At 39.1% G+C, this 25,134-nt stretch overlaps 1 protein-coding gene across 1 annotated transcript in view; it reads right to left on the minus strand.

Annotated features, from left to right (window-relative positions):
* The window catches only part of LOC124392893 (transcriptional enhancer factor TEF-3-like), a 32,752-nt gene extending 7,942 nt beyond the window's left edge, over window positions 1–24,810 (minus strand). Inside the window, exons 1-8 of the mRNA XM_046860152.1 lie at window positions 24,682–24,810; window positions 4,758–4,822; window positions 2,873–2,935; window positions 1,578–1,712; window positions 1,359–1,402; window positions 1,226–1,284; window positions 1,012–1,142; window positions 761–934 (exon numbers count right to left, since the gene is read on the minus strand). Coding sequence (XP_046716108.1) covers window positions 761–934; window positions 1,012–1,142; window positions 1,226–1,284; window positions 1,359–1,402; window positions 1,578–1,679 — 510 coding nt within the window. The 5' untranslated portion in view covers window positions 1,680–1,712; window positions 2,873–2,935; window positions 4,758–4,822; window positions 24,682–24,810. The remainder of the gene's footprint in view (window positions 1–760; window positions 935–1,011; window positions 1,143–1,225; window positions 1,285–1,358; window positions 1,403–1,577; window positions 1,713–2,872; window positions 2,936–4,757; window positions 4,823–24,681) is intronic.
* Window positions 24,811–25,134: the final 324 nt, after the last annotated feature.

Here is a 25,134-nt window from a genome sequence, read left to right on the forward strand (position 1 = left end):
CTTCCACTCCAACCCAGGTTTGGGTCTCCTAGTTCAAGTGAAGGGAAAATTTCATGCTACTGCATCCAAAGACATCCTATACATTTTATGTGTCTACGACCTTGAGGTAAAAGTTTGTGGAAGAACCACATATGACTGGAAAGGTGTCCCAATACTTGTCTATATAGTGTATATACATAATGGCTAAATTCCCTCTATCTTAGCATCCTTATATCTGTCTATCTGTCTATCTGTCTGTCTCTCTATCTATCTATCTATCTATCTATCTATCTATCTATCTATCTATCTATCTATCTATCTATCTATCTATCTATCTATCTATCTATCCATCTATCTATCTATCTATCTTGGCTTGAAAGTTCTATAAATAGGCGGGTGCGTGTGTTGTAGGATGGTGTAACAGTGAGAGGGACAGGTGGCCAAGCTCAGATTTCCCCACCAAAAAAGTAGAACCTGTCACTCTTCCCGAGCCAAGGCCCTAGAGATCTACAACATCCCACCCTCCCTCCCTTTGTGCCCTCTGGACAACTGTCAGCTTGGCCAAGTGTAAAGAAAACACTTCAGCACTACTGCACAACCATTCCTACACAAGCTCTCATGTGTTTTACATCCACTATATCCACTATATGTCTCTCAGAGGTAGTTTCGCTAATGTCTGATATTTCACAGTCTTTCTTTTCACGCACTCTGTAAGTCCGATAACCTGATAAGCAGCAGTGCTGGAAGGCCGAATCATCAGCATGTTAACGTAAAGTCTTACCCAGAACTTGACGAGGAAGAACGCGTTCACTGGTCCTTTCTCAAACAGCTCCTTCAGACCTCCTTTCTTCTCTGGGAATTTGTCGTAGATCTGCCGGATGTCTACCGCCTCCAAATAAGGGTCGGAGTATGCTGGGTTTGACTGACCAATGTGCACAAACAAGTGCTTGTTGAACTGCAGAACAAAGCGCAACGTGAGAATCTAATCTTTTAAAACTTTACAAAATTAGTTCAATAAAATGACAGACTGACATTCTCTGGGTCTTGTGGTTGCTCCAGAAAGGCTGAGAACTCCAACATTCGAAGTTTAGAGCTAGCTATACTTCTGCCCTGCCAAGAGGGGGCACTAGGGGACATAGACAGACCAGATGCACTCTCATACCCTGGAAATTGGGAAAAAACAAAGCAATGTAGAACCAGCTGTTTGACTGTATTTTATGTTTTATTAAGATTAAGACAGACAGACCTGTGATAGATGGACCTGTTGCTTGCATGACGTAGTTCTGTTGTGAAAATGGCTTGATGCTGTATCATAGACGTTGTATTACTTTTTGTTCATGATGGACTTTAGTATGATGAATATGGAAAAGCATACTTACTCTTCATTAGGTGCTGGTTGGCCTGGGAGTGCTCCATGCCAAAACTACAAGAAGACACAAAACAGTTAGGTGATCATGGTACATTCATGGGATATTCAACTCATAAATGTCAGCATGACATATAGTCCACTTCTCAAACTCCTCCACCATGTTCCATTAAAATGAGCTTTAAACATTTGGTTTGAAGATGTAATCAGAAATCAGCTTCCATGAACTCACCCCACCGGCAGTTGGATACGCCGGCCGCGAGAGGCTCTGCAGGGCCATTTTGTTCTGGAAGGCAGTAGGTGAGATGATCTGTGCTGATGACATGTTGGCCATGCTTTGGAGGGCCTTGTCTTTGGCTGCCTGGTCCTTTCAAAGAAACAAAGTAGACAATAGTGACATTACCATGGCATTAGACGTCTATCACTACAACCTATCAAACAAAAGTAGTCGGGATCAGTGTCAAATACTGGCCTTCACCCAGACAGCATGAAGTCTTAATTTAGATACGAATGTGAGCAAAAACTTCCTGATTTGATTAAAACTCTATATAAACTCTATACAAAAACTTGTAGCTGTTTAAAATCATAAACTAGCATGTGTAAAAATTGAGATCATGTTTTTAGTTCTGTTTTGTTTATTTTTGGAATTGCATTATACATGGGCTCAGCCTCAATATAATTAAAACCAACACTTGTTTAAAACCAATTGTTTGTAAAATTTGCAGGAGCACAAAATAGTATGTTTGCGAGAGTTTCCCATCCTGAATGAAGTGGTACTAATACTGCTGTGAACCTTTCAGAGTCAGGAATTTAAACTTTATGCTCCTGCCAGACTGCAGCTCGTGTTGACAAGCTGCCTGTTACTTCTGGAGGTCAAACTACCAGCTCAAAGCTCCAGCATTATGAAACCTCAGACCAGCCTGAAAAACATCAAGTGGAAAAACACAGTCTCTGAACAAGCTGCGAATCCTGATCCACAGCTACAGCTATGTGTGAACCGCTACACGTAAAAATCTCAATTAATTAATTATAGCGCCAGAAGATTAAACCTGAATCATCGAAGTTTTCGGTGGTGACGTGAGAGCAAAGTTCAGGATTTAAAAATTAACTGGTTTCAGAGCTGTAACACAACAAGTTCTTGAAACGCTACAAGACATGCATTCTTCTGTATAAACCATGTATGGTACAACCATAACCCTCAGTACGGGCATGTGTGTGTGTCTGTCACTGTTTCAGAAATGTATTTAAAAGGCCTGACAGTGGTAGCCTTGTGACCAGCCTGGGGCTCTGACAGCTGGACTATGATGGCTGATGGCCAGTGGGAGTGTGAGCAAACTATACTGTGCAATAAATGACATGAAAGCATGAGACGAAAGATAGAAACTGTAGGAGGGTGAACTTGACCCTTGTGTACTTAGAGGTCAGGGACTGATCAAATGTCACAGCATGGACGAAGCATATAAGCACAGCTGATGTGAAGAGCTAGTGAGAATGTGTTAATGGGTGCATCCATATCAGAGGAGCTACCTTTAGTTTCACCTGTATCTCCCGAGCCTTCCTTCGTGCCAGTACTTGAATATGACTGGACACCTGTAAAAAAGACATAAAATATAATATCTTATTAATGGCCAAACAAAGTGGAGGTGAAGAAGATACAGAAGGATGTTATGAATGCAATCCACAAACAAAAGCATTGGCTAAATACTATGCTATATAAGTGTAATGATCAAATCCAGCCATGCCCCTGTTATTAATTTATATATATATATATTGGAGTGGTGTAAAGTATTGGAGTAAATGTACTTCGTTTCTATTGTTTTGTTTTTACTTATTTTTTGGCTACTTTTTAGTTTTACTGACTATCAAAGATATATGCAACTTTTAATTTCTACTCAATGAATTTGTTTTTTCAATACAGTATATGTACTTTTTTATATTTTTTATAATTTTTATATTTTAATTGACAAGTCAGTCAGTCATCTTTGAATATATGGTTTTACCTCTAAACCTAAATCTAAAATGATTAACTTCAATTTTATTTGTCTTTTAAATTCGAACGTTTTTTCTACTTTGTGACATGATACTGTCATTTTAATCGTTAATTAAAGAAACCTTTTTGAAAGCCTTACTACCTTTTTTTTTTTTTTGACAGACTTAATTAATCTTTCTTAATTCTTTGTTACTGCCTTTTTGAGGTGAACAATCTGATTTGTATTTTAGGAAATAAAATCTCACAAATCAATTTTGTTTTTTCACTAACGTGTCTTGGTGTTGAGTACTAGTGCATCTTTAAACCTACATTCAATGTGAGTCAGATACTTGGTGACTTTTAATTGGTAATTGAGTAAGTTTGCAGTAATGTATCTATCCTTTTACTCAAATACGATTTTCAGGTACTCTCTACACCTCTGTTGAAACCACACTTTGCTTTTAAAAACATCCAGAAATGGAGATCATAGTAACTTAAAAAATGGTCTCTTGTTTGCTCTGAATGGCACAAGACAGTTATTGGAGTTCATTTTCTCATACTAACAAACTAAATAAAAAAACTCAGAAAGGGGAAGATGTTCCACTAGATTTTGAGTGTACTTGTCAAAATGTTTGCTCATTCAGCCACAAGAGCATTAGTAATGCAATTCAAGTCCACTCTAGATCTACAACTTCAAACCATGTAAACCATATCTCCATGGAGCTCATTTTGTGCACAGGGGCATTGTCATGCTGGTGTTTTTTTTGCTCCTACTTCAAGTGAGGAGAAAATTTCATGCTACCACATCCAAAGTACAATTACAAATACAATAGTGTGCCTCCAAGTTTGTGGTAACAGCTGAAAATAGACCATGTTTATTACTTGCTTTGTTCACCCTGATGTTATCCCAGATTTGATGAACAGGTGTCTGATCTCCGTTTTCCAGGCACACCACCTTTCCCTGGACTCAAATTCCAGCATTCCCATAACCATCCTTCAAAATCTCTCTGTAAAGCTTAAGCCTTATGTATGTTGCCAAATCTGGATGAGATGGTGCAATATTAAAGGCCGGAAGGGGTACTATCAGATTCCAAGGCCCTACCTCTGGCCAGCATTACCCTGATTGTGAGAATAAGGCTGGTTATGGCTCTAACAAGCCGGGCTATGTGAGGTGCTGAAGAGCGACCCCGTTATTTTATCCAGCAGCATCTGTGTGCGAGTCCTCAGGCATAAATCACATAACTGGGCTCGGTTTCAGCACAGAGGCCCACAGGGGCCTAATAATCACACACTCGCTACACTGTGAGCTGCCAGTCTAATTAAGTTCCGATATGGTTTTTTTTTTCCTTTTCATTTTGTCTAGTTCTGTGCGGTCCAAGATTATAGGCTGACATCACGCCTGCACGAGTATTTTACTGGCAAAAGAACTGAGGACTTTCTCACCTGTTTCCTCGTCCGCGTCTTCCCCGTTCGCAGTTTGATGTAGCGCGCTATCAGCTCATTCCGTCCTAGCGACAGAAACACAAATCCGAATATCAAAATCTAGCCGAGCAAACAATAAAAAAACACATTATACAGTACAGTACAGATGTTAGACGTGTATCAGGCAGTGATGATAAATAGAAGGTAAGAAACAGATTATAAATAGAATTAAATGTGAAAATTAAAAATGCTTCTGGAGGAAAAAAAAAAAAACTTACAATATAATAATACATATAAAATATTGGTCACAAATTTTTGGTCACTTTTTTAATAATAAAAGTATAGTAATAATATTTATATATAAATAAATTGTTTTAAATGCATCGGGAGACAAATACCAACTTGTATCCAATGCACACTTTTTTATATCGATGCATCACATCGTTAAATTTTATGCTGATGTACCAATCTGTGAATCGTAATATCCCTATAATATACAGTATCTCACAAAAGTAAGTACACCCTCACATTTCTGCCACCATTTAAGTATATCTTCTTAAGGGACAATACTTGTATGAAACTTAGATATAGTGTAGTGTACTCAATATGCACCTTGTATACGGTATAGATTTATTGTCCTCTAAACATTATTAATTTCTGTAAATACTGTAGCACTTAGTCATTAAAAATTCTACAACGTTAATGCATCTACTGTAGATTTGATCGCTGTATTCTTCTCTTCCTTGCAAAAATTGCTGCAGCTTTCTCAAATTATGAGGGGTTCTCCTGTATACAACCCTCACCATGTCATTGCACTGGTTTTCTGTGGAGAAAAAAAGCATTCCGAAGAACTTTTTCTGAAACAATTTCTCGATTTAGATTTGTTTTTAGGTCATTTCTTTTTTCTTCTTCAGCTATCAAACAGAGATCTGCAGTCTTACTGCTGGAATAGAGGTGTATTTGGATCCATTATTCCTTCGAGCACCGGTCCCTGTGCCTCAGCATGATGCTGCCTCCACCATACTTCACTTACAAAAGTATGCTGTTCTTCAAGTGCCTTGTTTTTCTTCCATATATATCATACGGTTTGATCTGATTCAAGCGAGCTCTTAAATCCTACTTTTTCAGGATAGCTTCCAGGTGATTTATTTGTATTTTTTTATGCTTAGAAAGCACTTTGAGCACTTTTTAATTCTTTAATAAATTCCGATTGGAAAAATTCCACTTGTGATTGAACTTTCAGCAACAAGATTCTTTACATGCTTTGTAAGCTCTTAGCAGGACACGACTTTACCAGTCTGATGAAACCATGAAGAAGTCAAGAACTTCCTTGCGATAAAGCTTATGATTATTTAATCATAATCACAGCATTGACGGCAAGAGCATGAGCATTGTTTTTTTCTGTTTCGTTTTTTTCTAAAAATATTTCAAATTGTTTTACAATTGAATATTTTTGGTTGCTTTATTACATATAAAATTCTCTGACACAACTAATATCAGGCAAAAAAAAATGTTTTGCCGACATTTATATCCGTCGTTCGTATTTGATGTTTGAATGTTCATAAAATGAAGTACGTTCGAATGTTCCTGACTTAAATAGTTTGTTGCGAATATTTTTGTATACAATTACATACAAGGATTTATGGTATATATGCGAGTGAACAGAAAGATATGAGTATATAGTGTAAGATTGGATATTGGGCAACTGTTTATGTTAGTGCGAGTGAGTGAGAAGGGAAAGAAATGACTGTGTACGTGTGGGCATATGTGCGAGACAAAGAATGACACCTAGAGCAGCGAGTTGTTCTAAAGCAACCCTGGCTCAGGGAAGCTGGATAGCAGCTGGTGTGTGTGTCAATGTTTATGGAATATGCCTTTACCCTGCCATTAATCATCAGGGCTTGTTCTCTCAGCTGCTCTCCGGTTACCATCCACGGCGAATCGCCGCACTAGTCATGTGCCAAAGAGCTTCTAAAACCACTTCACCGACCCACGGAACTCCTTAACCCGCCCGCATACCTTGTATGAGTACTTTATAGGAGAAAAAAGAGCTGTGAGATGACCTTGTGAGTGTCTTCAAGAGCTTGAAAAGAAATGGAGCAGCTGATACAAAGTGTCTACTTCAGCTAATTAGACATCAGCTTTCCTATTTCGCTTGGAAAAGTAATAGCAAACAGGATTTGGCAAGAATAGGCAGGGGAGAACAGTTTTAAAAGGAAACTCCTAGCTTATAGTGCTGACAGCACAGGGGAGAGTGAGGCAAACGATGGCAGAGAAGACAAGAGGATTGAAGCTGAGCATTGCCAGGCGATTAAACAAAAAAATTTGGATCCAGATCCTAAAATTTCTTGAATCTTCAATGGCTTCCATTAGTGCTAGCATCTTTTGGATTTCTGTCTCAAGTTCAGTTTATCAATGATGCATAACATAAGCGATTGACTTGGCCAATGATCACCTAGATGTTTTAGTACTAGATTTCAGGTCAGTGTCCTGTTTTCAGGTTGAAGCAATGAGTTAGAGTTCATCCTGATGTTTGCCACTACAGTCTGGATGACCACTGTATTTTACAGATTATGAGGTTTGGATCATAAGACGTTCTTTTTCTTCTCCATACTTTATTCAGCCCAAAATGCAAATACACTTATCCCACCAAATCTTTGATTCTCTGTTGCTTTTATACAAATTTACCTTGATCTGCCCAAGCCTTCAGGTTTGAATACCTCTTACTTGAATCCATTATTCTGGCACAATCAGCTTGTATCCCTTTTAAAAATCTTAGTGTGGTGTTGCTTTTCACCATATAACAAGACCCAGTGTTTTTCTGTCTCTGATCAGTAACTAATATATCATTGGTGCACTTCTTCACTATCCAGGCCCTTGCTTTGCTAAAAAATTCAAACCAACAGACTCGAAATACTTCATACACGTATGGTCAGCTCAAGAACGATTATCAGTCTTCTTGTTCTTAAACAATACAACGTTTCTGAGAAAAGAAATCATGGTCTGGAGCTATCTTGGAAGAAAAAACCTATACATCCATTCATTTTCTTTACTGTTTATCCTACACATGGTCATAGGGGCCTGGAGACCATCCTGGAGACTGAAGGTGGGGGGAGACACCCTGAAAAGGGTGGAGTGATGCTTTCTTCTAAGTGAACTATTGGACCATCAAGTTCCATTAGCATAATGGGCACCTTCAATACATGCTGCTGGAAATTTGCCATTTGGATCTTAAGAGTGTGTGTATATCTTCAAATTGCACCTTCTAAAGTATTATTGTAATATATATTGCACTTTTGCACTCACATAATTTATATATTTATATTAGATTTATTTATATACATTGGTATTTGCGCTTCTGGTTAGATGCTACATCTGTAACTGCATTTCATTGGCCCTGTACTTGTACTCTGCACAATGACAATAAAGTTTAATCTAATCTAATCTAATCTAATCTATGTGACTAAACCCGGCATTTCTGATATGATATACAAACCTATAATCTTCTCTGATCTCACAGATGAGACTGTGTCCAGGTCAAACCTGTGTACAGTGAGGGATCTCGAGCGCTATGTGAAAGTCACTGCCAGCTGGCCTGACTCTGACCAGCTTTGGGGAACTCCATTAAGGGTTTCGCTGCCAAAAGACAACTGAATGCTAACTCTAACCCTAATCTTAGGATAGCTGGGTAAGTAAATGTAGTCAAGAGACTGGTATTGTTATAAATGCTATTCGTTATCCACTGTAAGGGACACACCAAAGATTAAAAAGTATACACTGATTAGGCATACCATTGACATTATAACATTATGAGCAGTGAAGTGAATAACAGATTATTGGTGGGATATATTAAGCAGCAAGTAAACATTTTGTCCTCAAAGTCGATGTGTTGAAAGCAGGAAAAAATGGGCAAGTGTAAGGATTTGAGCGAGTTTGACAAGGGTCAAATTGTCATGGCTAGACCTCAGAGCATCTCCAAAATTGCAGCAGTGGTCAGTATCTATCAAAAGTGGTCCAAGGAAGGAACATTGGTGAACCAGTGACAGGATCATGAGTGGCTAAGGCTTATTGATGCACGTGGAGAAAGAAGGCTGGTTATTGACCCATAGCCTATATTAGTTCCTATAGAATAAAAGGTAATATAAGAACTTTGACTTTTGCAGAACATTTTTATAAACCTACTGTACATGCATGAGATCACATCACAAAATCACGACTTTGCTGGGAAACAGCGAGAAAATTAATGAGAAGACTCTTTTAGTTTAGAAGGAAATTGTAAAAAAACTAAGATGCAACTGGGTGGAAAGTTTTAGAGTAGATTTCCAAACATAAAAGAATGAAAATAATAAGAATCTACAATAAATACGAGAAAGAAAGAAAGAAAGAAAGAAAGAAAGAAAGAAAGAAAGAAAGAAAGAAAGAAAGAACAAATGTCAGGGCCAGACTGTGTGTGTGTGTGTGTGTGTGTGTGTGTGTGTGTGTGTGTGTGTAATGTTTTCTGGGCCAGAGCCAAAAAGCAGTCTAGAGAGCAATAGTGGAAGAGTGGACAGCCGCAGATACCTGAAACCTAAACACACACACACACACACCCCATCCTGTCCTCTGTTCAGAGGGACAGAGGAGGTCATACAGGACAGAATTGATGTCATGCAAAGGAGCTCTCTCAAGGTCCCGTACCTCATAAATCTCTCTGACCCTTTGGACGCCCTATTTCTCTTTCTCTCTCTCTCTCTCTCTCTCTCTCTCTCACCCTTTTTCCTCTTCATCTCACTATCTCTCTCTCTCTCTCTCTCTCTCTCTCTCTCTCTCTCTCTTTCCAACTCTCTCTCATTGAACCCCCCTCCAGCCCCCTCCACCTCCCCTTCACATTCTTCTCATTCCTAAGCTCTGAGTTCTCTTCACACTGAGTCCTGCATCTGCTCTGAACGGAAGGAGGGATAGGGATCGACACACACACATGCACACATTCACATTTGACAACACACACATGCACACGTGTAAATGCAACCACACGCAAATCAGAGCACGTAGTGTGGGAGCAAAGTGTGTCTGTGTCTGTGCACGTAAATGTGTGTATCCTTATTTTGTTTTTCACTTGCCCGCTGTGTCCTTGATGGACTTCAGATATAAAACACACTCGTAAAGTTAATGAATGAAATTCTGACAAAAACTAGCTAAGAGAGATCAAACTGAAATCATCAGAATTGCTTCTTTTCTGTTTCATTTCATCTAAATGTTCTTTTAAAGTAAACTATAAATGTGCTTTGTTGTTCTCTTTCTAACACTTGTTCGGTATCTCACTATGGGAATGCCCCAGGCATGACCGATTGCGGAAGAACCAGTGTCACCATGCCTGCCGATTATCGCTTCCCTGTATATAAACTGCAGGCACCTGTTCATTCGTCATTCTTGCTCACTTTCTCATGAAAGATTACGGAAGCTGTCCTCAGCAGAACCTGGGAGTTATTGATAAACCGTTTACAGACGAATCTGCAAGGCAACGCCCTAAATGCACTATTCTTTTTTGTTTGTTGAGTGACCACACCTAGTGTTTAAACTTAAGTTTTAAGGTGAGTTTTCAGCTTTAAACATGGCCACCCTGCTAGAGTGCACCGATGGGATGTGGATCACCACCAGAGATTTACACAGTCTCTGCATCTCCTGCCTGGTCACTAAATAAGCTCAGGCAATGCTATCCAACCCCGATAGCTGCCCTCAATTTGCGATTTTCTTGACTAAAATTCCACAGTCCACAGTCCTCAAACTCCTGGGGAGATATGATGGATGGTGTGTTGCCCATCCTTCCCCCGCTGTTCGAAAACTCTTTAGCGGGAAAAGGAAGATACCGATGCCGAGATGCTGTCGACCATCCTCCCTCAATGACAAGGTACAAGACAACGAAGGTGCCATTCTTCCCCTAAATCAGTCCTGTACATTAAGTGCACAGGATGAGAGCTCAGGGAGCCTGTACAGGGAGATGTGAACCTGCTGGAGGTCTGTTGCAGGGCCTTGACTAAGTTGTCCATTGACTGGCCTTCCCAACCAGCAGCAAAAGGTGCTGACAGAGACCTCTATGACAGAAAAAGGTTTCCGTCACACCTCCCCCGGCGAGACAATGTATTTCAGCCATCTCCATCTGTGTTTGCAAGATGAGGGGGTTTTGAAGCTTCTCAAGGATGGACATAAAGGAAATTGAGGATTCAGGAATGGCGAATTCTTCCCTGGTAGAGACAGCCATAGCGAAACATTTCTGTTTTCCAAAAGATTTACAGATCTTCTGCACTGGCAATTCGCACTTTGAGCGCAATGTCTCTCTTAACAGCCTATCGAGCCAACCTTTTGGAAAATGGGCTGTCAACTGGACTCCGGTTCTCCCAACCCAGTGCTCTGGGAGGAGATATGTGTTATTGCAGATTTAAATCTGCTATAACACAATCTGGAGCCATTTAAAGCTCCCGACACAAGGGCTTAGCCGTTGCGAGTGAGAGGTCGCTGTGGCTGGGCTTGTCCTAACTCTCAGAAAGCTAAAGTAGAGTTTTTGGACACAGCCATTGATCCAAAAGCTCTGTTTGGGGCTACTGTTACAGAAATGCGGTAGAAGTGCGATCTGCAAAAAATGGGTAGGAGAGGCATTTAAGGCTTGTCTCCCCAGAAGCCGACAGCTAAGCCCTATCTGAGCCAGTCGATTTTTAGACCCTCAAGAATAGGAGGTCAGCCTTCCCATCCTGTTCTGCCACAACAGCCAGCAGGTGCAGATAAATCCCGGGTTCATAAAACCAAAACTGCCATACACTATTCAGCTGACCTCGAGAGTAGCAAAAAGAGGTGGCCCACCTCAAACTCATAGCTTCAAAGAGGGTTTGGACACAGCACTCAAGATTTTCTCTGTCCTATCCCCTCAGAATATTCCTCATGCAGACCGTACAGTGTCAAACGTGTGCGGGAGTATAGCCCATGTTAGTGTAGCCACTAGTTTACCAGAAAAAACCCTCCCTCCGCTGTTAGTCGATACTACAACACTACTTATGAGAGAAGGGGAATGGCCCTCTTGCTTTTCAGGTACAGAACTGGTGTGCATGCCAGTTACCTGAATTTTAGCCACCATAGACAGGGGTTACAGACTCCAGTTCGCCACAAAATTTCCTGTGTTCAATCGAGTGGTAATTTCAGTGGCACAGAGAAAGGCACCTCGGTTTCTGGAAGGTTTCCTCCTTACTGGAAAAAGGAGTGATAAGAATAATTCTGATAAGAATGGCAACAGGGCTTTTACTCCCATTATTTTGTGATTCCCAAGAAAGGGGGAGGCTCCATCCAAACTTTCATAGATCTTCAAAAAAGATCTTCAAAAAAAACTCTATACAGAGTTAACCCACGGATGTCTGCTGGACAAGACAATGTTCCTGGCAAAGTGCTCAGGGAATGTGCAGAACAGCTAGCAGATGTCTTCATTGACATCCTCAACATCTCCCTGAGCAGCACCGTTGTTCCTATGTGCCTCAAGACATCGTCCCCGTGCAGAAAAATTCTATAGTCTCCTGCCTCGATTACTATCATCCTGTCGCACTCTCACCCATCGTAATGCAGTGCTTTAAAAGGTCTGTCATGAGGCACATCAAGACCCAGCTTCCACTCTCACTGGACCCCATGCAGTTTGCGTATCGTCCAAACCGTTCCATAAACGATGTCATCTCCACAACCCTCCATCTGGCCCTCACCTACATGGACAATAAGGACACACACGTATGAATGCTGTTCATAGACTTCATTTCAGCATTCAACACAATCATCCCTTAGCTACAAAATAAAAAGCTGAGCCTACTGGTTGTGAACATCTCCCTCTGCAACTGGATCCTGGACTTCCTAACTGAGAGACCTCAGTTAGTCCAGATTGGGAACAGCATCTCAGCACCTCCACACTGAGCACTGGGGCCCCTCAGGGCTGTGTGCTCAGTCCACTGCTGTTCACTCTGCCGATTCACGAAGGTGTAGCAATGCACAGCTCAAATCACATAATCAAGTTCACCGATGGCACAACTGTGGTGGATCTCATCAGCAAGAATGACGAGTCAGCATACAGAGAGGAGGTTAACAGCCTGGTGTAGAGCCAACAACCTGTATCTGAACGTTGTCAAAAACCAAAGAAATGGATGTTGCCTTCAGGATAGCACACAGTGACCATTCTCCACTGATCGTTGATGAATCTTCCTTGGAGATCGTCAGAAGCACCAAATTTCTTGGTGTACATCTGGCAGAGAACTTTACCTGGTCACTAAACACCAGCTCATTCACCAAGAAAGCCCAACAGTGACGCTACTTCCTGAGAAGGCTGAGAAAAGCACATCTGCTTCCCCCAATCCTTACCATGTTTTACAGAGGGACCATTGAGAGCATCCTGAGCAGCTGCATCACTGCCTGGTTTGGGAACTGCACCGTCTCGGATAGCAAGACGCTACAGAGGATAGTGAGAACAGCTGAGAAGATCATCAGAGTCTCTCTCCCTTTATCATAGACATTTACACCACACACTGCATCTGCAAAGCCAACAGCATTTTGGACATTCCCACACACTCCTCACACACACTCTTCACCCCTCAACCATCAGGAAAGAGTTTCCGAAGCATTCGGGCCTCACATCCAGACTGTGTAAACAGTTTTTTCCCTTCAAGCGATCAGGCTCCTCAACACATAGAAATTAACTCTACAAAACACACACACTCTCACTCAAATGTGTATTATTGAACTGTACAACCTGAACTCAGCACACATTCAGTTCTCATATCAATCTATTCCACCACCTGTATTATATTTATCTTTAATCATATTATACAGTTTACATGCTGTTTTGCACCTCTCGATTGCTGCTACTGCTGTTTTTGCACAACATTGTATTTATGTTTATTTATGTATTTACAAATACACTCTTGTTTATAGTCCTCTATTGCACATTACTGTATAATCATATGATACACTAAGTTTTACTGGTCGGCACAATTTAGTATTTTGTGTATTTGTCCCACACTGTTTTGTTGTGTTGTCGTGTTGTCTGTCTGCACTGTTTTTTGTCTGCACTGTTTGTACTTGGTCGCACACGATGCACTTTATGTGGCAAGGACACTTACTTTAGTCCTTAACTTTGCGTTCTGTTATGTTTATGTTGTGTGATGTAGCTCTATTTTGTTTAATGTAGCACCAGGGTTCTGGAGAAATGTTGTGTAATTTCACTGTGTACTGTGTCAGCTATATATGGTAGAAATGACCAGTGTTGGGCAGTAACGCGTTACCGGTAGCGCGTTACTTTTGACAGTAACTAATACTGTAACACGTTATTTTTAAAAGTAAAGTAACTTCGTTACCTTTACCGCATGGTGCGTTACCCGTTACTTTTTTAAATGAATCAATTTCGGCTGAAGTGTAGACTACAGCCTAACTTGCTTACAGCAGAGACGCATTGTAGGATTTGTGGATAAACCACTGTAAACAGGAAGAAGACGCACTGTAGGATTGGTGGATGAACCACTGTATACACAAAGAAGACGTGCTGTGGGCGTGTCTGTGTTTATTCAGGTCTGTGCAGCAGTAATGGCGAGTCGAGGCGAGAGCAAGTTTGTTTCTCAAAGTGGAAATATGCTCAATATTTCACTTTAGTTGAGTATAAAGACAAAAACTTTTAAGGCAAATGTAAGCTGTGTCTTTCTGGTTCAAAGCTCGTATCTACTGCGATAAACACCAACCTCCAGGAACCCCATGCTAGAAGCTAGAAGCTAGAAGCTAACCCAGTGTTCTGTTCTACATTGTTGATAGTTTTCATACTTCATCTGTGAAAGGAACATTTTTAAGAGCTCAACACAACAGCAGAAGCCACTTTAGTTTTTGATTGTGAATATATGTAGAGCCCAGCTAAATTAGGGTCTAATAATTATTTGGTTTTTATTTTCTTTTACAGAAAAATAAAACTTGTTCATTTAAAACTAAGAAAAAAACTTTTATTAAAAAAATTGTTGTTTAAAGAATAAGGTGTTTTCTGACTGACCTCTGAGGTCAGAGGTGAGAGGGGGGAGGAAGTGAAGTGTGAGAGCGAAGGACGACACGAGGAGTCTGGGAAAAGAAAAAGGTGCGCTAATCGTGCGGTGCAGGTGTAAAGTCTGACTACTGGGTTGTAGACTATATATAGGAACACTGAACAGAGAAAAGACTGTTTGGAAAAATAATTGTGGATGAACTCTATGTAGAGAGTGTGAGTTTAAGAGTGACGGGACTCAGGTGCACGCGTTAATGTGAAGGACAAAGATGACGCAGTTATCTTAATCACAGGACTACGTTAGCTTCATGTGAGTCGTACATTTTGCAAAGTCATAAAGTTTGACTGTACAAACGTTGTGGAACGATTTGCAACGCGAATGGTCATCTGCAGTGACTGAACAACGGAGACGGTGAAGGCCGCGCGATTTTTCCGGAGAGACCAAGGACACGTGGTGGCCTATGCTGCATCTCTGCCTCGTTTACATCATCGGATGGATGATTCGCACAGTGCGTGTTCGTGGATGAACACCAGGGAAAACCGAATCGATTAAACGGATAATCCAAGTGTGTGCTTCGTGTACAAGTTTCACTGTTCCATTGGATTTCGTGAGTACTAGCAACTGCATACACTTTCATATGTGCTCCAACGTAGCGCGCCAACCAGAGACTTAAATCCCATCTGGGTACTATTTCTTTTGTGGGGTTTTCTTTTATTTTGTCTTCTTTACATTTGTTTCTGTTAACAAATGTTTGTTTATACAATATATTCTCAAGTTATGTCTGAGTGATAGAAGAGAATGTCTAAAAGAAACACTGAACTCTGAAGCCCGAGGTTAATAACAGTATTTTGGGGTTACTTTGGTAGTAAACAAAAATACACCAAGAAAATTTAGATGTGCCTCTCACGTGTTAAATTACCCTAGACATGGTTTTAGCCAGTGAATCAGTGAGAGGGCTACATATATTATTCAGCTTGTTTTGTTATTTGTTTCAGAAATCCTTGTGATATATTCAGTGTGTGCTGGTCTGACTTAAATAAAATAGTGTTTAAAAATGACTTAGTGTTTAAGTCAGTTTTGTGTTTGTAGACCATAACGCATAAAAGGGCATTAATGGGAACATTAAAGAAGGTTCTTTAAAAAAGGAACTAAAAAGTTACTTTTAACAGTAACGCATTACTTTTTTGGGTGAGTAATCAACAAAGTAACTAAGTTACTTTTTGAATGAAGTAACGAGTAACTGTAACTAGTTACTATTTTTTAGTAACTAGCACAACACTGGAAATGACAATTAAAAGCTTCTTGACTTGACTTCTTGATTTGAAATGGCAGGTGCCTGCGGTTGATATACAGGGAGGTGGGATTTCCTGATCGCTGCAGCGAATGGTCCGCCGTGTTTGGCAGACATAGTGACACTGGTGCTTTCAAAATCGGTCACGCCTGGGGCGTTCCCATAGTGAGATACCTTACTTCATGTCATCAGAGAACCGGGGTTACTATAGTAACCTAAAATGTCCTGAAAAAAGTATTGGGACACCTGACTTTTCCAACCATAAGTAGTTCTTTCACAAATTGTTACCACAAAGATGTATGTATCCAGCATGACAATGCCCCTGTGCACAAAGTCAGCTCCACATAGATGTGCTTTACATAGGTTGGAGTAGAAGATATTTTGCTAAAGAGCTTTAAAGCCTAAAACATTTTTGGGATGAATTGGAACGCTGACTGCACCCCAGGCCTCCTCCTTTTAAGAGCAAATAGGGAGTTAAATATTGAATGTTCTAAAAACCCATAAGAATCTTTTGGTAAGGTGTCCACATACTTACCTACTCTTTCTTTCTTTCTTGCTTGCTTGCTATCATTCTTTACACAAATGTGATTTTGTGTGTAAAAAATGTATGAGGTGTCACAAATGCCACTTTGATCAAAGATTTACAGTTATGGCCCACAATAAGCAACTTTTCTATGAAAAAAACATCACTCCCAGAAGTCCCATTCAGATTGGACTGGTTTTCCATGAGGTAATGTGGTAAAGAAATGATTACTGGAGTATCTCATAGATTTACATTTGGACAGGGTTAAAAAGAGATTTTTTTTTAACCCTGTCCAAATGTAAATTATTACATTTACCTTCTGTAAAATGACCAATAGAAAGAACCACCATGGTGATATACTGTGTAATGCATCCAAACTGACATATTTGAACAAGTTTCTATTGTGTCCTGTGGGGAAGAAAAGGACTTGCCCCAGGAGGCGTTCTCTTTCCTAACATCTCCTGCCGTACCAGAGTTGGCTAAATAGGCATGTGTTGTCTAAATATAAAATGTCAAGCAATAAAATATAAACGATTAAAAGGGCATGTCAGAGAAGCGGTGCTTGGCATCGCTCATGTCCCTGGCACATCATCATGTCATGATCATGTAACCTAATAATGAGCTTCTTATGGTCCGGATCATCAGCTCTCTAGAAACACCTAGTCCTTGATGGTTTTTGAGACAGATGCATGTCCTTTTATTTTCTGTGCAACATAAGTGCCAAAATCACATCAGAATTGGACAGTGAATGAATGGAAGAAAGTTCTGTGTAGTCCAAATTCAACAGAAGAACTTCTGTAAAATGGAGAACAGGAGAAAAGATGTTAGCAGACTGCCTCACCCCCACAGTCAAACATGAAGGTGGAAGCCCTTAGTTTGGTGTTGTTTTGGATCAGGGAAGTTTGGAGACTTATTTCAGGTCAAAGAAAAACAACAAACATTTCTACCATTTCGTATTCCAACACAATGTAATTCCGTCTGGACTGTGGCTCATTAAAACCGACATCACCGTACAACAAGACAATGACCCGAAGCATAGATCCAAGTTCTGTAGGCATTATTTAGAGAGCAAACAGTTGGCTGGAGTGTTATCTATCATGGAACGTCCTGCCCAGTCACTGCATGCAAATCCTGTTGAACTGCACTGGGATGAACTGGATCACAAGTTCATAAAGAAATCTCCAACTATTGGAGAACACCTCCGCATGCCAGGAGTATGTAAAGCTATATAAAAAATGAAAAGTACATCTATACATTTATATATTTGTTTGTTCAAAGTAAATTCCTACCAGGTTTGTTGCATATAAACCAAACATGTCTGTGTCGCTCATAACGATAAAACACAACTTGCCTAATAATACTGTAACAATCAAAGGATCATAAAAGGATCATAGATAAAACCGTAAACAGCGTCCAGTGAGATTTATCTCATATTGATTCAAATGAATTCACACAGGAGTTGTTTTAGGACATAATGGCCACAATTATTTTTGCACAATATTACAACTGCTGTCATGGATCAAAATTAGAAAGCTTTTACAGAAAAAACAAAAAAATATATACTATTTTAAATAAAATCATTTCAAATTCTTCTGATATTCTTGTAATAGTACAAATATCTGAACTGAAATCAGATTTGTCATCAATACCATTGAATCTATTAGCAAAATCTGCATTTTTTTAGCATATTCAAGCCCAGTATATATTAATATACAAATATTAATAATAATATGTATATGAATATATAATATATTCTAAAGTAAACTCGTACCTGACTCACAATACTGTTATTTGCATTACCACTCACACTGTATTTACATTCCTGATCTGTCATCTGCCCTATTTAATACTCATAATGTCTATATTGTCTCACATTGTACTGTATTGTCTTGTATAGTCTGTTTTGTCTTGTCTTGTCTGTTGTCATGTATAGTGTTATTTATGTCAGTACATTTGAGAGTCACAAACAGCTGGAAACAAATTCCTTGTGTGTGTCAACACACTTGGCCAATAATCTTGATTCTGATTATCAAAAGCTGCAGACACGTGAGCATAAGACTCATATGTGCTTTTTAAACATCCCATTCCACATTTATCCTGTTAGAATGACCTCCGATCTTCTAGAAGGATATTCCACTAGATTCCAAATGTGTTCTTGTGTAGATTTGTGTTTATGTAATGTAGGGTGAGGAGGCTTTGGGGTGCAATTCATCCCAAAGGTGTTCAGTAGGATTGAGTTCAGAACTCCTTAGGAGGCCACTCAAGATCTTCAACAACAACCCATGTGAACCAAATCTTCATAGATTCACAGATCTTCAATTCTGAAGGTTTGTGTCTCCTAGTTTAAGCGAATGGAAAATGTAATGCTACAACATCCAAAGGCATCCTACACAATTGTGTGCTTTCAACTTCATTGTAAAAGTTTGGGTACATCTGGAAAAGCAGGGTGTCCCAATACTTTTGTCCATATATCTATTTTGTCATGGTTGTGCTTCAATGCAGCTCTGTGTTTAACGTTAGCAATGCCGAAGTGTAATTTATTCATTTCGTACTGTATTTAAAACCATTATATATGCAATCATTTACATTTCTAAGGCTGTAGATGACTGCGGTAATATTAATATTCATTCACTGTTGATTCCAACATTCTGTTTGTTTCATCTACGAATCTGTACTTATATAAGAGAGATGCCCGAATGTTCTGAAACAGTCAGAGAAATCCAGAAAATCCAGATTAGTTTAATATTTATTCCAATGATCTTTTCCTAAAAAAAAAAAAAAAAAACCACTTCACAGCCACAATGTTGCATGCCAGGGGGATACAGAATTGCTTAGAACCGGACATTGTTGTGATATGAAAACTTTGAAAGATAGAGGTCAGAGCATCACATAAAAAAGGAGCTCTGGTACTTCTAGAAGTCTTACATCTTTGCAATTTGTTGCTTCTGTAAAAAAAAAAAAAAACATCAAAGCAAAACCCATGTGTCCAGACAGACAGGAAAGCAGACAGCAGGCAGTGAGGGTGACGGCCAGGGAGGCAAACAGATAAACAATCCAGCTGCCAGCCAGACAGACAGAGTGAAAGACGGGCGACTGAGCTGAGGCTTTTCACAGAAGCTCCTCTGTCTTTCCCTGAAGACTCTCTGAAATCGCATGTACAATGAAAGGTCAGGAAGAAGGCTAAGTTTACGCTCGGGGTACCGACTGGCTCGAGTTATCAGCTGTCTACCACCGACGAGAAGAAGTGTGTGTGTGTGTGTGTGTGTGTGTGTGTGTGTGTGTGTTCAAGAGAGTATGAAAGGCAGAAAGAGACTCAGTAACATTTAAGACTGCATTTTGCTGAACCATCAAAAAAATCTGTTTTATCATGGAGAGATAAAGAGAGACAGATAGAGAGAAAGAGAGTGAAAGGCAGAGATCTTATTAGAACCCATATTTACTCCCAAATGAATCTCTCACTCAAGCGTTAAAGTTGGAGTCTAGGTGAGGGTTAGGAAGCTTTTTCCACCGCTCTCTCTCTCTCTCTCTCTCTTTCTTTCTTTCTCTGACCCTCTCACATATCAGACACCTAATTAGCGCCGGGGCAATTGGTAAAAAAGTAAAACCTTTAAAAATTATCTTTCAGGAATGTTGCGTATTTTAAATGTCCATCTTTTTTTCGGCAATAAATCATGTGATTTGTCCTTTCTTTTATCCCCCTGGTTGATTTTTTTTCCCCCGCACAGCTATGTGACAGGTAAAGAGGTGGAAAAAAAGGCCCATTATTGACTCGGGGGTGATGGGAAAACTGAGTGCGCGAGAGCTGAGTGAGGGATCCGGGTGAAAAACATTACAGCGCAGCAGTCGTGGAAGCTGTGAAATGTTTTCTTTGGCAAAGCCTGGTGATTTTAGCTCGCCGCATCTCACAGCGGTAGTTGTATCGTTTAACGAGGGAATAACTGCAACGAGTGATGAGAGTATAGGCCGGTGGGCATTCGAAGAATGGTGGGAAAATGACACAAATGTTTAAGAAAAAGGGCCAAGACGGTTACAAAAAAAACCCTTTCCCAGCTGATGGAGCAGCCGAGGAATGCAGTCGGGTTTATTGATTTTTTATAGCTTGTATGCCAGCTGCTTCTCTGGAAGAAGGAGGAGAAGAAGTGCACATTGTGGGAAACGTGGCCATACGTTAATGTTGCGTTCCGCACCGCACAATGCACTTAGTCATTAGCTGAAATTGTTTTATTCGCAGCCAATTAATGCTGTCAACCAAGCTCTTTTGGATGCGGTGTCAGCTAGACCAAATTCTGAATTAAATCTTTAGTTTCTGTGGGTTTTTCTCAGAAAGCAGAACAATAAGACTTCACATGAAGCCCTGCAGCTTGAGTCACCGAGCTCCAGACGATAAAAAACAACTGTAGAAATGTGACCAGGTTTTTACTCTCCTGATATATCGATTTACATTTTACATATAAGTCTCGGACTTATTTTCGGTTTGTTTTTTTTGTTCTGACTATTTATATTTTTTGACATGTTATAGTTGTTTAATTGTACTTTTATATTTAAAATTTAATTGTGAAATGTCATATGAATTTTTAGGGCATCCTTGAGTACATTAAATTAATAAATAAATATTGTTATTATTATTATTATTATTATTATTATTATTATTATTTACAGTTTACTTTTACTTATTTAGTTAGCTATTTATTTATTTATTTAGTTTTTGTTTGTTTATTTGGGTTTTAGTCATTCACTAATTTATTATTGTTATTATCACTGTTATTATAATTATTATTATTATTATTGTATATCACAAGATTTACATTTAATTATTAATTTGTTATTGTTTATTCTGTTTTTTTTGTTTGTTTATCTGGTTATTTATTCGGTCATATATTTTGTATTATTATTATTATTATTATTATTATTATTATTAATTAATATTATTATTATTATTATTATTATTACATTACATTCATCTTTTTGAATCTTTTACAAAGTGAGCCAAAAGCATGTACATTCACATTCATTCATTTTAAATTTACTAATGAAATCTTTAATGTCATTTGGTGAATCTTTACATCATCATTAAGTACCTTAAATGAATAAATAATTATAATAATTATTATTATTATTGTAATTATCATTAATATTATTATTATTGTATATAACAAAACACAGAACAAGTTTACCTTTACTTATTTACATAGTTAGTTAGTTTTTGTTTATTTGTTTATTTATTCATTCACTCATTTATTATTATTATCATTATTATTATTATTATTATTGTAGATTACAAAACAGAAATATCTTCATATTTATTTTGCTTGTTTGTTTATCTGATTATTTATTCATTCACTTATTTATTATTATCATTATCATTGTTATTATTATTATTATTACATTACATTACATTTATCTTTTTTGAATCTTCTACAAAGAAAGTCCAAAGCATTTACATTCACGCCACTATGAAATATTCCTCCGCATACGAAAATTGGAAAATAACGCAATATTCGGTGTGAGCAACATGTTGCTTTTAAAACCTCCCTCATTTCCCTCAGGTCCACTTTATCCACCTCTATACTTGCAGCGGCAACAAAAGCAAGCCACGATTCTTCTGCAGATATTGACTTTGTTTTGTTGTGTAACTTCATCCGATACATTCTTTAACACGGGTCCAAATTTCTCCCCAACTCTCGCAGTAAATAATGATCTACGCCACGGTGATGTTATTACAGTGTGGCAACAGTTTGAATATTAAGCATAATATATGTGATATATGTTTATGTTGTCATATATATCAATATTATATCAACAGAAAGAAATAATACAGTGGTTTTTGTGGCCTGGGGGTTTGTGAATTTTGAGAAGAATGTCTGGAGACAGTGTGTTAACACTACTATGATTATATTTTTTTTGCATGTTATTAGACATAAGTGACGAGGGTATGGGGGGCAACAGTGAGATCATATGCATGTTAATCTCTGCTAAGAGGAGAGAGGAGGATTTTGAGTTCGTCTGTCTGTCTGTCGTCTGTCTGTCTGTCCGTCTGTCTCACTTCCCTTCTCATATATATGTAATAAATATGGTCATGTTGCAGGGTTGAGGGGGAGAAGCTCGAGGTGACCTGAAAGTCACACACACGTGCGCGCACACACACACACACACACACACACACACACACACACACTGACTGACTGACTGACTAACAGGCTGACAGTTCAGGGTTGTGTGTTATACACTAAGAGAAGGAGGGAGGAAAATAGAGACATAGGGCACAGGACAGGTGCAGAGCCCAAGACTGGCTCTTGTCCCTCGATGTTTATCTGTCCCTCTCTGCCTCCTCTCCATCATCGCACACACTCAAAGGGTAAACGTCTATTCTGGTCTCCGGTTACAGCCACGCTGCCTTGAACCCCCGATCACATGCCATTCCAGACACTCCATGACACTCCCTACCCGTTACTCACATGCCCCTTGCCTACCCCACAGGGAAGGACAGGAGCAACATAAGCACACTCTGCCCCCCTCCATCAGTATTCAGTGCCTGACTTCACTCCTTCTGCAGCAATGGCTTTGTTTAGTTGCACAAGCTTTTCCCAGCAGCTGGAGGGAGACGGTGAATAACGGCTAGAAGGATGATGACACATGATGTTTGACTGGAGATCCAGCACATGTCCCTACTAATTTTCCTTCTCTCGAACCCTCCACTTTGATCTGTCTGTGTATGCACCCTCATCAAACCATCAGCAACTCGTCTCTTATCAGTCTAAAGCTCTATTTACCTACACACAGAGAGTATTAATGGGGAAAAACGGGTTTTTCAGCATAAAAAGTAGGAAACTTGGGAATAAGGAATTTGTAACTTGGAGTCTATGTGGTTTTAATATAATAAAATAAATTCAATTTGACTGATATCTTTACTTTCTCCTAGAATGTGCCATTGCTGCATGTCATTTGAAAACCTCTTTCTGAACTTTGCGAAAACAGGTCATCCGTGCCACGTTCGTTTCTTCCTCTCAGTGTCATGAGGGTCAGATTTCTGGTTCTAAGCTCTAACACTAACCCATGCCAACAGCAGTCACTACACAATACCTCAAATACAAAAAAACAAATACATCTTAGGAACTTACTCAATCTTGAATATAGTCAAACTGAACTAGTGTTTCCTTTTTATAAGATTACAATAATCCAAAATGTTATTTTGAATAGTTATTAATAATAACTAAATAGTTATTTGTAGATCTTTTATGTAGAACTTTTAGTCACAAACATCAAATCTGATTTCAAGCAGGAGGTAATTTTATGTAAAAAAAATAAAAAAATAAAAAATGCACCTTGAAATAAAATTACAAAAATTACATTTTTCTTTTCATTTTTAGTTAAAGATTTCTATTAAATAAATATGACAATATATCATAAATATTAAACATTATATTAAATATTTGCTTGTTACACAAGTCAAGTTTTAAGAGCAGATTTAAAAAACACTAAAAGTTTCAGCTAATGTGGAAAACATTCCAGTTTTGGTGCACAGGCAGTTAAAGCCCGATCTCCTATAGAATGGTAGGAGGAACGACTAAAAGACCAGAAACAGAGGATCACATAAAAGCAGCAAAACTTCAAATTCAATGCAATGCAGAATGAATGTATGACTTGACTGTATGTATGTATAATGTTTAACTACCTGGTGTAGACTGAGAGCTCTAATGAGCATGCCCTGGCTGATAATGGGAAGGAAATACTACCTGAGAAATCATATCCCTATAAACAATTTCTATAGCCTTGCTGTTTCACTACAGCACCACTAGGGGTGAAGGTTGACATTGGAAACCTTTAACATTTCCATAGTCTCATCTCCATGCCAGGTTTATAGAAGTCCAACTATTCTTTAGATACAGTATGTAGTTGAACTGGTATAAAAACATTATTAAACATTATTGACCACAGAGGTAATAAATAAATAAATAAATAAATAAATAAATAAATAAATAAATAAAATAAGTAACAGACCGATTTAAGCCAGATTGGGATTCAGACAAGGTATACAACATATGTATATTTATTTTCCAAGCCTCCCATGGAAAAAGAAAAAGGAAAGGGCTCAGCAGGAGGGGCGTACCGTACATCTTGCCCTCGTCAGAGAGGATGATTTTGCGGCGACCACAGGGCGGGTAGATGGCCAGCGCCTCCTGGAAGCTTTGTTCAATATCAGGGCTCCACACGCCCTCTGCATCATTCTCCAAAGGCTTGTCCAAAGCTTCACTCAGCTCCTCGCTGGCGCCCCCTGGAGAGGACGCCGAGACCCACTCTGCAGACAGGGTGGTGGTGGTGGTGGGGATGCACGAGACCTCTGATGGAGGGGGGGTCCACAGAGACGTGCAGATGATCAGGGAGAATAGCTGACGATCCTAAGTACACAGAAAGACAACAGTACATTGAACTACATTGAATTGCTTTTTAAGCTATATCGTCTATATAGCTTGTATATATATCCTGAACCTGACAACAGCACATAATGCTACACAACGACTGCAATTATTGTGAGACGAGTAAATGGAAATACGTACACATTGGGGT

This window comes from Silurus meridionalis, chromosome 10, assembly GCF_014805685.1.
Source record: "Silurus meridionalis isolate SWU-2019-XX chromosome 10, ASM1480568v1, whole genome shotgun sequence".
In the NCBI taxonomy this organism is placed as follows: Eukaryota; Metazoa; Chordata; class Actinopteri; order Siluriformes; family Siluridae; genus Silurus; species Silurus meridionalis.